We start from the raw sequence: 13,311 nt of genomic DNA, 5'->3' as shown, positions 1-13,311 counted from the left end.
TAGGGAACCAAGCAATAAAATAAATTTAACTAATACTAACTTTTTGTTATTTATATAAATATAAATGGAGAAATATGTGTGTTTTGGATTTGCTAGTATTCACACAATTAAAGTTAATGGAAAATATCTCAATATGCAATTTATGCTCACTTAGTCTTACATTGGCACAATGTTTAGTTATCTGGCATATGTAGTGTTATTTTGTGACTTGGAACTGAAATCCTTCCCAGTTACATCATTTATAAACGGCATTTTGATCAATAGTCAAGTCAGATATCTTGATCTCCTATACTTCCTTTAGTATAAACATATCATATATAGGCAAGCTAGATTTGTCCGGGGGCAGCACAGTGGTTCCAGAAGGTTCCTGGTTCGAATCCGCTGGCTGGCAGATTTGTGATTTGAACCTGGGGTCTTTCTGTGTGGGGTTTGCATGTTCTCCCCCTGTGCTTGCGTGGGTTTTCTCTGGGTACTCTGGCTTCCTCCCACAGTCCAAAGACATGCAGGTTAGGAACTCTAAAGGTGTGTCAATGGTTGTCTGTCTCTGTGTCGGCCCTGTGATTGACTGGTGTACCCTGCCTCTCGCCCATTGTCAGCTGGGATTGGCCCCAGCCCCCCATGACCCTTAAGGATAAGCGGTATAGACAATGGATTGATTGACCTGTCAGTCGGTTCAGTTTGCTACAGTTTACACAACGATTCATTTTGACAGTAAGCTTGATTAAATATTAAATCTTTACTTAATTAACGCATGCACACGCACACAGGGAAAATAAGAAGATCACTTCCTGGAAACTAGGTGTCGTCACTAAGGAAACACTAGTCTCAAAGCATGTGACCACAACAGCCTGATCACACAAAAATATAATCTGGAGAAGATTCCATCAGGAGCTCTTACACCAGGCATTTTCATTCAGGACATCTGTTTGTTTGCATCTGAGCATCCTTGATAGGTCATGACGAGGCACAGAGGGGCACGGCTCTCTCAGACGCTGGGTTAGAAATAGCTGGTAGCTATACCAACAGAAAGAGATGTGTGGTTTTATGACAGGTTAGGTGAGGGGGGAATAGAGAGAGCAGAGATGAGAGGCAGAGAATGGGAAAAGATGAGAATAAAGAAATAGGCACAGTCAGACAGACACACCCAGCCTGCAGAGAGAATCAAATATTTCAATTTTCAAACCTGCTGGAGAAGTCTGGGTATATGAGGTGAATGAAAATCTCTCTCCCCCAGCAGCTAAACTGACCTGCTCTTGAGCAAGGCACTTGCTCGACACGCCACTCAGCATAGCTGCTCGGTGGCTAAAAGCTAAGGAGCGTGATTTAGATGGATGACTCACAGGTGTCAGTATGTATCGCCACATCTGTATGAATAAGGAGGCAGTGTTCAGCTGACACAGGCATCTCTTCTACAGACAGAAACCTGCAGCTTCTACTGTAGGTCTGAACTGAATCTTACAGTGGTAAGTCTGCAGTGTGCCCTTTAAGAACACATAAATCAATTCTGTTCAACCGGGAAGGAAGCCAACAGAATCCATTATTCTGACTAGTGTAAGTGGACCTTAAGTTAAAATTGGGTCTGAGAGAAGTGAAGGGGGCAGAGAGGAGAGGATCCAACACTAAAACAGTCGCACAGTCAAATACAATATGGTGTAACAACAAAAGTGCCAATCTTCTAGCAATTCCAGTGCATGCCCTCCTAGCATTTTAGCTATTACATCAGATTTATCATCAAGTTCTGATGCATCTCCCCTTGCAATTTTTTTTCTGTTTCTCACCTTGTCTGACCAAATGAGCTCAAACACATCGCCAACACATGCAGCAACACTACAATGGGAGACTGAGGCATGGCTCAAGGCCATATTCACAGCCTCCGCTCCCAGTGTGGCTTCTCAGCAGCTCGGGATGTTGCTCTTTTCACAATTAAGCTGAGCAGCCCACAATTTAGCACTCAAAATATGTGATAGTTGCTTATATTTTTGTTGTGCTATTTCACTTTCATTATAAGTGGTAACAAATGATATTTGATAGCATGTGGGACTGACGGGTTTGGAAGAAAAATGCTGTGAAAGCCACAGCAGCATAAGACTTACTTGCCTTGTGACTGCTTGTAGAGGCTGAGAGTTGCTGAGAACTGAAAATACTAATCATACATGTTGAAAGCATTTTACTGTATTGCACTTAGGCTGCCATGATGAGAGCCCCAGCTGTGAACACACTCATACTCATGCAGGTGTTGAGAAGTCCACCTCTGAAATTGTGCCACAACTAACAGAGGCAATGATGAACTTGTGCCTAGAACAGTGGAGGAGATGGAGTTTTGTTTGTGATGCTATAAGCATTGAAAAATTAAATGTGGCATTTGGATTTGGAGTTTCATCGGAGGTACTTCCAAACGAAGAAATAATTCCAATGAAAAATGTTGTTAGAGGGGTCTGTCAGAGAGTAACTCAGATGTTTCTGGAAAGAAATGATCCTTTAAATGAAAGAGAACAAATGTGCTGATCTGTAATTCCTGAAGGCACACTGATTTATAACAGTTCATTACAGTTCAGCTGGTAGTGATAATCCCAGTACACTGCATCAATAGAATAATATCCCAAATGTCTCAAATCTCAAAAGTTATTATGGTTGCAAATATCCTACAGTATCTGTCACTTCCATCCGGGAGTGCGTGGGCCCGCCTTTTGGAGATGGGGATGCTGTGGTGTCAGGCTTGGTTTGTCATCATACTGAGCTGGGCATCCTACCTCAGCACACATGCCTCTATTCACATTCACAAATCATTTCCTTCCATTTCGCTACTGTGCTCACGTAATCTACACTGACATTCAGGGACTATTGGAACATTGAAAGGCCAAGCATGCTCAAAAACACCTCCTCTTCATCGTCCCCCTCCCAACATCGTTCTGATGGCTGTTTTGTGCTTTTAATCATGACTCCTCTTTCCTCCCCTTTACTAAGCTTTCATTGTATCACCTTCTCTTCCATGGTTCCTCATAACAAGGTATTCCACATCTGTACACCTCTCAGTATGTCATTTACTGAAAACAATACCATTTATAAACAATAAAAAAATATGTTCATATCGTTTTAGCCTTAACAGAATGATATAACTGGTAAAATACAGTGGTAGTAGTCCATTTTATGTTGCACTGTGCCCCACTCTATCCCAGGCAAAGGGCTTTGAGGTGAATCTACAGAGCATGAAGTAACACTCATGAAGTAGAAATGTTCAAGTCAGAACATGGAATCTGGGGATTTGACCACTGTTCATGAGCAGGCTGATGCACTTCGTACCCACCTGATTTAGATCAGAAACTCGCAGATCAAATTATCCAATTCAGTGAGCAGAATAAGTCTCCCCGAAAGCTGCTGCAAGTGCTCTTGAGACATGATCTGCAATCAACTTTCCCCAAAAGTATGAGGAAGAAAGATGATTTTCACAATTAGCAATAATTAAAAAAAAAAAAAAGAGCTCCAAACAACTCAGACTGAACAGTGTGTTGTCATTGATGGCCACTAAATCTGAGCTGGTCAGGAACTTGAACTTTGATGAAGTTGTGACTGAGTTTGCTAATAGGAAAGCCTGGAAGAAGTCTTTCTAAGGCTAAGGTGCAGCTGTGTGCTGGTCCAGACGTTGTCTGTTGCATCTGGCATCGAATGGTGTTGTGTAAGTGCCCGTATAGAAGAAGGAGCATCAGTGGCTGTTTAGCCCATATATGGAATGCAAAGTCTGAAATTGTGTATTAAGGGTTTGGTTTTGCATAACTTGAGATTGGCTGGTGTGTTCAAATAATTAATCTAACTTATATTCAAAATCTCTAATCATCACACTATATAATGAGAAGCTGGGTTAGATTTTGGTTGAACAATGTCTATTGAGGAGGAAGAGGAGAGAAGAAAGTGGGGAAAAGGAGGAGGAGAGCAGGAGAGGAGATCGTCAGATAGACACTGAGAGTGTGTGTGTGTGTGTGTGTGTGTGTGTGTGTGTGTGTGTGTGTGTGTGTGTGTGTGTGTGTGTGCAGCTCTGGCTGCTTTATTTTCCTTTTATTATCAGATACTTAAAGGCTTTTAGTCAAGTCACACTGTAGTGGTTACTTTCAGTGGGTAATTTTCATTTTCCTGTAAGGTAGAGTGCTGGCCATAATGAATCAGATCAATCAAATCAAATCAATATTCTATATATGCCCTGTATGCTATGTCTGGTTTATTGAAGAAAGAAAAAAGCCTGTAACCAAACCAAGCTGGCTAGATGCCCATCAGACACCAGGGGTCTGTAACTTAATGATCTGGCCCTTGGACTTAAGGGTTTCATAATCCTTTGTATGACCCAGTAGTGTCACACGGTCTTAAATTAAATATAGCCAACAATTAGCAGATTATTGCAATACCATTTCAGGGGAATATAGTACATAAAGAAAAGTGTAAGACAACCATAGTATGCTGCAGTGGCTGACTGTGGATGAAAGCAGCCAGAAGATTAGGGAAAAGAAAACATGCAGTTTGAGTGATGCTGTGAGGAAAACTCAACTGAATGACAATAATTCTCCTCTGGCTGCTTGTCTGTCATCAGTGTGCCCCTGAGTGAGCCATTTATCACCCATCTGCTGCAGTGGAGCTGCTCTGTGGGCTTGTTCGAAAAACCGCGGTGTTTATGGTCAGCTCCTGGATGCTTGCTGTGCAGAGAGTGCCTTGCAGAAAAAAAGAGTACAACCCTGAATAAATAAAAGCAAAAACCAAAACAAAAAAGAAACTGTACTCTCTCTCTCTTTGAATTGCTCCGCCCAAGGCTTCATCTTTTTTTTTTTTTTTTTTTACCCATGAGATGTTTTTGGTTGTTTCTTGTCTCTGTTGAAGGTTTGAAGTTGGTGGTGAAGCTCGGCTGGGCTTGATAGGTGAAGTGTGATATGATTTGCCTTATGCCTTTTATCTTTCTTATGCCTTTTTTCTTCTTCCTTGCATTTTTGATGAAGAAGAAGAAAGTTTCTCTATAGATCTATACAATAAATCACTTTAATGGCTAAACTTTCAGCCCATCAGACCTTCATCAGAATAACCAATCCCATTCTAATCAATGGCAGCATATGGAACCCCTGTGTGTATCTTGATGGCAGAGGCTTCACCTCTTTGGTTGGTTTTTTAGGCACGATTTACAGCTCTATATAAATACTGTATTTAACAAGTATGGTTCAAAGTGGGTTTGGGAAATTGAAGAGAAACATTTAAATGTGCACCAGTAGGTGTTCAATAATCTCCTATAAATTATGGCAGCATGTTTTAAAAATATTTTTGTTCAAATGTAAGGGTTTACCATCCCTTGAAAATGTAAGGCTTCAAAAATCACATACTGTGTTATATAGTAGTTAAGGGAAGTTATTATAATTCATTCTGACGGGGACATGAATGTCTTTCCCCACAGTCATAGTAATCCATCCAATAGGAGCTGTGTCTCAGAACCATGAATGTCTGTACAAAATATTTTGCCAATCCATCTGGTAGATGTTGAGATATTTCACTGGATAAAATTTGGTCCTGCTGCTGGCGCTACATGGAAAAGTCAGGGGAACCACCCAGTGAATGTACTGTTATACGCTTTGCAAAGGTAGCAGATGTTGCAGAATTATTGTATCAGATTGCATGAATGATATTGTGGCTGAGACCTGTGGATATCAGACGTTTAACGAATTGCTGATCAAATTCTACTAAAGGCACAGCTGCCTGGAGCTATACCTCTGTGAGATGATGAATGCAGAATAAATTATAGATAAGAAAATATGTGCTTTATACATACAATGCATAGAGGTCCAATGCTGCTGCTTGTCATTTGCTCTTAAGGAATAATTGTGGCTTTAAATTAAGCAGGGAAATTAGTTGGTATACAAATTGTTTGCATTCAGACCTTTTCTCCATTGTTTATCTGCAAACCTGCAACTGACTGCAAATATGTTTCACTGCCAGCGCAGCAAAAACTTAAGGATCCTTTGCGCAATTAATTTCTCACTTGCGAAACATTTTGTTTGCAGTCATACTAGAACAGAACAGCAGCAGCATCCTAAATTAGCCAGTGGGATGTTTGGATAATTCCAAGTTGTTCTTTTATGTTACCAAAATGGGCCATATTTCCTTCTCACAGCGAGGAGCTCTTTGTTCTAAACGTAGGAAAATGGTTTAGTCTGTCTTTATCTCTGAGACACACACACACACACACACTAGGCTTGCTGGTTAGAATTTCAACAACAATCTCTTGATAATAATATTATGGGAGTCATAAAAACCCCTCAACCCTTCCAACAAACATTCATTCAAAGATTTTGCACCGACATTACAGTCAGAAATGCCAGCGGCCAGAAACATAACACTTTAGTTTTAGACTTGGCAGAAATATGATTACACACTCTTTTTGATCGGCAAAGACCTCAAACAACTCCATACCACACATTCTTCATCCACACACATCATTATATACAGCTGTGGCTATTAATAGCAACCGTAGAGTAGTGAAATTCATTCATAACACATGCACATTTATAAGCAGTAATTTCTATCATCAAAGGCTTAGAAATAAAAAAATAAAAAAATAGAACGGAAATACAATGGTATCCAACAGGGAACAGTTAGAGCAGACTAATTTAAAAAGAAGACTGTAATTGAACACATAAAATCAATTAATTAAATGGAAGTCTTTAAATACTACTTGGATTGGCATATCATAGTGTGCAAGCACAGAGCAGCTTGCTAACAACTAAGTTAAGAATTTAATGTTAAATCAAATTACATTGCTTATCTTACTAACATACTTGATTAACATACTCGTGAAGTGTGTGTGTGTGTGTGTGAGCCGTGTGTGCATTTCACTGCGTGTTCTGTTTTTAAAAATACCGGCTTATGTGTGGGAAATGGTGCATGCAGGTTTGGTGCATCTGGATTGTTTATACTATAAATCTGAATACAGCTCTACATAAAACGATTAATTCATTAATCATTAATATCGGACATTAGTTAGACTTATGATATTACATAATGGGAAAACAATTTTGTAACTTTTTGTGAATTATGTAACACATGCAGCATTCTTTTTTCCCCCAATTTTCCAAAATGATAAAGAACAATAAAGAGCAGAGTAAACAAATGGCACGTGTGCAGCTAGCTTTGTCACTGCTGTTAAAATTATTTTTCTATGTAAATATAAATGAAGAGAATTTTAATCTCTTTAATGAAATATGCATTTGAGGCCTGTGGCAAAAGAGGACTGTAAAATCTGAAGCAATCATAAAAGAGCCGAGCGCCTTTGATGTTCAGATGAAACAAATGTCTTGTTTGGCGGAAGCGCTCTTTTTCTCTGTTTCTCTGTTTCTCTCTCTCTCTCTCTCTCACACATGGTGATCACATGATTCATCAGGTTATAACCACAAAGCCTTGTACATTTTTTAAATTCATTTTAGCATTAGGCTACACTTTGTGTCTGGATGCATACTGGAGGTTTGAACTGTCAACATGCTTTTTATGGTGGCCAGTTTGACTTGTAACAAAAGGACCTGGTAATCATCAATGGCAGTGTTTCCAAAGGACTATAGTGCTTGAGCACATTTGTTGTTGCCACCGTTTGTGACTCATGAAGTCACTGAAGTTGTCCTGTGGTTATGTTGTGGACTGACTTTGCACAAAAAAGGAACATATTGCACATTATTCTGAGGCCTTCTGTCAACAGTGGTGAACCGGACAGTAGAGGTTATCCTATTTATGAATGCTAAATCAGAATCAACTAAACAAGTTCTCTGTATGTAATTAATAATGGTTACATATGATTGCTTCGACTACACCTGATGAGTGAATGGGTAGGTAGATGATGTTGCCAAGGAAACACTAATGGCACTGATGGGAAGCTTGGCTGGACTTTTAAGGCTTCATCATGGAGAGTGAAGCAATCATTTCATATTATATAAATTAAGGGAGAACAGTTGTACAAATCCATTGTCCACATGACAACACATTTATTTAACTTCTAAATCTGTGTTGCAAGTGTTCCCAGTGTCACCTGGTCATCCCAGGCACTTTGCTAATGGTCAAGTAATGGCTGAGTTCAGGTTACAACAGCTTTTCGGCTTTTTTAACATCTGAAAATCACAGCTTGAGATAATGTTCCAAAGGATGTCACATGGTTTCACTGACTGACTGATCAAAGGCAGAATGATTTGTTATTTATAACTTTATGATAGAAGACAACTCTGAGCATGCCTGTACAGGCAGTATTCTGCTTTCATAGTCACGTATGCGTCTATGCACGCATGCACCCACACAGGTATGCACACCAAATTAATTTGAGCTGACTCTAGGGCCTGTGTTTGTGTGGCTTTGTGTGCATAAGCCTGAGTGCCCTCAAAGGGAATCTTTAAATAATACAGTGCAGTAAACAAAGACTGACAAGAGCCTTTGAGGCCACGCAATCTGATACATTCATTACTAGTCAGTGTTAATTACTCTGTGCCTTACAATACAATTCTCAAGCCATCTTTGTGTGATACCAGAATACATTAACAAGTAAATTAACAAGCAGCTGCAAAATCAATCGACATGGAGGCCTCTACTCCACATCAACACCCCTGAGAACAATGCAAGGCTGTCCAACTATTTTGTCAGACATAGAAAAGAAATCACACAAGAATAAAAGAGTCATGTCCAGACAGTATTTTGGTAACCCACCATAATACAAGCACCATATGTGTGTGTGTGTGTGTGTGTTGTGAGCATGTTTTACTGAGGATTGCAGATTGAAGATGTGCTGTTTGGGCCCCATATTTGAATACCTTGGTCAGTGTTTACTGCATTCCTGTCAGACATTTTCACTGAATACCTTCTACTGTCCTCTGCTTCTTCGCCTCTGCTGTAATGTCTTTTCACTGTTTCCTGGTGAGTTCTGTTGTGTATCTGAGTACAGTCAGACTAGAAACAGTTGCTTTGATTGCCTTCGTCTGTGTTTCTGTCTCTGTCTGGATGTCCACGTGCCTCAAGCACACAACCACTCTCCGAATCGTCATTGATGTCACCTTTTCTTCTCTCTCTTCCTCTCGTCTCTTCTCCCTCGCTCACACTCGCTTTACTCTCAGAAGCCGTTTTTCGATAATGAAAATCACAACAACTGCTGCCTAATTAAACAAGCACTAATTTCAGGAAGATTAAAGCCATTACAATTAGCTAGAGAAAAGGGAACGCGAAACAAGAATAAAATGCATTGTTATGCATTCATCTGGCATTTAACCAAGGAAGAACATTTATGAAATCAATTTGCAAAATGTTCATCACTCTGAATGTGTGAGCGTGTGTGTGTGCTCACATGCAGCACATGCTTAGACACGGAGACATACGAGAAGAGAAAAAGATTCTCTCAGGGCAGTGTTGGGTATTGGTGATATAATGCATACATTTAGGTAGAAGGGGGGCAGTCAGAGAGGCGGACAGTTCAACAGTCCAATGCTGCCAAAGATCCCCTCACTCACCTCTTAGACAGAGATTTTATGTCCTGTGTGTACAAGCGAAAAGATTAGCAGCAGTGAACTGGTTGAGACAGACATGAAAAACAAACACATGCTCTAAACCATTCTCGCATTGGCTCAGCACAGCTTAGACAAATGTCTTGACATTTCCGAGCAATGAAATGTGAATCACTCTTCATAACCACAGAAACATGAAAAACTCCACTGGGTAGCGTTTCTGCCAGGGTAATGCATCACTCTGTGAGTGTGTGTGTGTGTGTGATGGTGCTCAGTGGGCCTCTGTTTGTGTTTTGTTGCTCTTAACCTCGGTGACTCTCCCTCAATGACGGTAAAACAAAGCCACTGCACAACTTCTCCAGTATAGCTTGAAAAGTTGCTGATCAACACTTTTATTCAAGTTCACATAAGCCTCAAGCCTTGAACAAACACACAAGGTTAATATCAGACAGCACTTGAATTTGAAGAGATTGAACTACATATCTATTAAAAGCACACACTCATTCATTGAACTGTCATGTGAGAGCTCAGAATACAACTGATCCCGATATCTGAATCATGAAACTGTGTTAAAAATAAACATCAGACATAAAATAAACACAGTTTTATGCGGATCATCAAAAGATTGATGAGCCACTCTCTGCATGATACAGAGTTGTGCTAGTTTGGTGGCAGTTGACGATTTCAAAGGAGGGCTTGCCTTACATGCACCCCAAAGCAAAACTTCTCAAATTTTTGTTGCAGAGGTTTCCACCATAAGGAGAGCTTTATTTTTTGCAGCCTTTAAAGAAAGATTAAAGGCTGCCATAAGAATAAAATTTGGCAAGCAGTTGTGTTATCTCTCGGCTGCAGAGTGTCTCAAATTAAAAATGCATAATTTGGCAAGAGATCTATTTCCTTTTCTACCCAAGCCATATAAATTTTCAGTTCAAAAATAAATGGTTTGATATTAAACTTGTAATAGCATTATTAAGGTTTATGCTCTCAATATAGAGACAGAGTCAGGGCACACTGAAATTTTCACTGCTGTGGTCCCCTTAAGTCAGCAACATCAATAGTACATGTGCTATGAGAAAAACACACAGACAGAGAGTGTAAGAAAATGTTTTTGCAACAGTTTTGCAACTGTGTCATCATTGTCAGGGTGTGCTATAGAGAGACACTTTTGGTATGCTTCATGTGCACTTATGCCAATATGATTCTTACTGCATCCATCTGAGGGATCTGCCTCTCTTGCAGATCCCTGGTGAAGAGAAAGTCCAAATGTCATGAAATATGCTGCTGCCTCTGTGAATACAACCAACATGTGATGTTCTCTGCTGTTAGCTGTTGACACAATCCCAAAACCACCGGATTTGTTTTACCAAATAGCATTTTGTCCAAAGAAAATCAAATATCTCCAAAGTTGATGATTGTGAATTTTTCAGAAAAGCTGAAGAAGTGTCCCGTATGGCTCTATTTCATGCTTGTCAAAGGCGAGAACCCACTCTCACATAAGTAAGCTGTGCACAGTCCTATCCCGAAATCTCCCGAAGGCTTCTGATTGAATTTTCATTCATGGATCTACTTGTTGCAACATCAATGAGGCTCCCCTGTTCAGATGCCAGTAAGGCAGCAGAGGGATAACAAATATAACTGCCCAACCCATCAGTTTCAGGGAAATACCTGCACAGCTATGCAGCCAGCTCACTGTAGTGTAGTCATGTTATTGGCTGTTACAACATGTTGATTTTCACACAAAAAAAAAAAAACATGCAATGATTGTCACAAAACTGAAGAAAAGCAGCTCATGAAAAGTTGATGTTTAAGAGATGTTTGGCTTTCCAACCAGTTCTCATTCCCAGGGCATCAAACACAGACACTTTGTCATCTCCTTTGACATCTAATACTAATGCACAAAGCACCCTTCCACATCAGTGATTGATGCTCTGGGCAACTGTTCTAACCATCCCATCACTCCTAACAGTTCTCATTCAGTCATACTGGACCTTTGTTGTCAAAGTAACAGTAAATAAAAAGATGTTAACTGAAACTGTTGCAGTTTAATAAATTTTAGGCACTAAAACTACTTGGTTGGATTGATGGTTTGAATTAAAATAACAATATTACTCAGTTAGAGGTTTTTGGAGACATTTGAAACTGTGGAAATGAAAATGCACTGGGTTTTCACACAGGACTGCAGATACATATGGTGTACTTAAGATTTTTAGAAATGCATTGAGATGCATGCTTTCTTCTCTGCAATCCCCTGTGCCCTGCGGGTCCACAGAAACCCCTTATTTTAAGTGTACACAGCATCCGTGTAGGGCTAAATATCTAAGCATAACTTCTTCTCTGTATGTACTTTCCCATACGTAATGCTCATGCTAGAGTAGGGTTGCAGTATGTAGAACCAGGGAAGAACAAAGGAAGTTGACCCAGTGTATGATAAACAGGAATTACACTTTGAGATTATATGAATGATTGTAACATGATGACGGAGGGCAACTGACCTCTATTTCAGTCATAATTATACATTAATAATTCATTTGCATTTCAAAAAATGAGTCAACCCAACAGATGAATGAATAAATCCATTGCAAGGAGATTGTACCCTTTGCTCCAAAATCTGCTTAGAATACGGTTTTCTTTGCAGCTGTAGATTCAACGTGGATCCATACATCTACATAGCAACAACATCTCAGACAATTCAAGGTTGAATATCAGTATTATTCAAATATTCCCTCTGTGTTCGCCAAGGTAACACATCCAAAGGTAACTTCACTGAATGCAACATTTAAATGACTTCACCTGAATCACTCAAGAGCTCAACAAACTGATGGTGATGATGATGATGATGGATGATAGATGTATAAAGTCAAATCACAGGATAAGCCATTAACACTATGTTTTTCTCAGCCAGTGTGAGAGCACGAGCTGTGGAGATGAGTTGTAATTTGGGTAATTTGGTTCGGCGCTTCACCGTTTTCTTTAATGACAATGATTATCTGTGGAAAACATCTGTAGGATGTGTTGTCTCCCCCTCCTTTCCTCTCTTTTGTCTGATCAATGTTGTTTCCTCTCATGTCTTGCCAAATCACCAATGTGTCTCCTTCTCCTCATCCTCCTGCCATTTCACATATTAACACTCTCTCAGTTTTATGCCCTCTCCTTCACCAAACAAATTAACTCCTTCTCCAGTCCATTTCTAAAGATTTCTCAATACAAATGAAGCCAAGATTATAAACCGTAGGCCTGTACCTGAGAAAGGTCATTGCATTTGGCTCCGAACCATTTTTTCTTCTGTCTTAACTCCCCTCTTAGCGCTGCATGGTGTTCCTTAATCACATTTGGAGTCAGGGGTATTTAGGCTGTGAGAAAAGTGGCTAAAACTCTTACTCACCCCAGTGGTTTCTCCAGTCGACTGGCGGGTGATCCAACAATCTCCCCGAGAGTACAGAAGGTCTGACCCAAAAAGTCCTGGAAGGAAGGAAGGGAGGGAGGAAGGGAGGAAGGAAGGAAGACATAGGTTGGCATATGTGAAGTGGAAAGACACAAATTAGAGTAGACAGACTTAAAAACAAAACTCAGGATCATTCCACCCATTCTCTTACCACTGGAAACATTGTAAAGTAAAGATTGCTCACTAATGCATCTTTAAATTTGAAGGTCAACCTTTAAAACAAGGCCTGTGCATCGAAATATGGACAATGAAACAATGGAATGAAATCATCTGACAGTAGACAGACCAAAACAGGAGTCGAGTGTGCCTTCCCGTAACACGTGACACAATAACGTGCCATTAACACAGAGAGGGGGAAAAAAATGGGTGAACTGATCT

The 13,311-nt window shown here is 40.0% G+C and overlaps 1 protein-coding gene across 2 annotated transcripts in view; it reads right to left on the bottom strand.

The window, feature by feature from the left end:
- cpne5b (copine Vb) overlaps positions 1-13,311 on the bottom strand; it is a 116,910-nt gene that overhangs the window by 63,283 nt on the left and 40,316 nt on the right. For both annotated transcript variants that reach the window (XM_070852147.1, XM_070852139.1), the window contains one exon: positions 12,874-12,950. In XM_070852147.1, the coding sequence (XP_070708248.1) occupies positions 12,874-12,950 (77 nt within the window). The remainder of the gene's footprint in view (positions 1-12,873; positions 12,951-13,311) is intronic.

Source organism: Pempheris klunzingeri, chromosome 2, assembly GCF_042242105.1.
Source record: "Pempheris klunzingeri isolate RE-2024b chromosome 2, fPemKlu1.hap1, whole genome shotgun sequence".
In the NCBI taxonomy this organism is placed as follows: Eukaryota; Metazoa; Chordata; class Actinopteri; order Acropomatiformes; family Pempheridae; genus Pempheris; species Pempheris klunzingeri.
The sequence above is the reverse complement of the archived record's forward strand: the minus strand, read 5'-3'. Positions and strand labels throughout refer to the sequence as shown.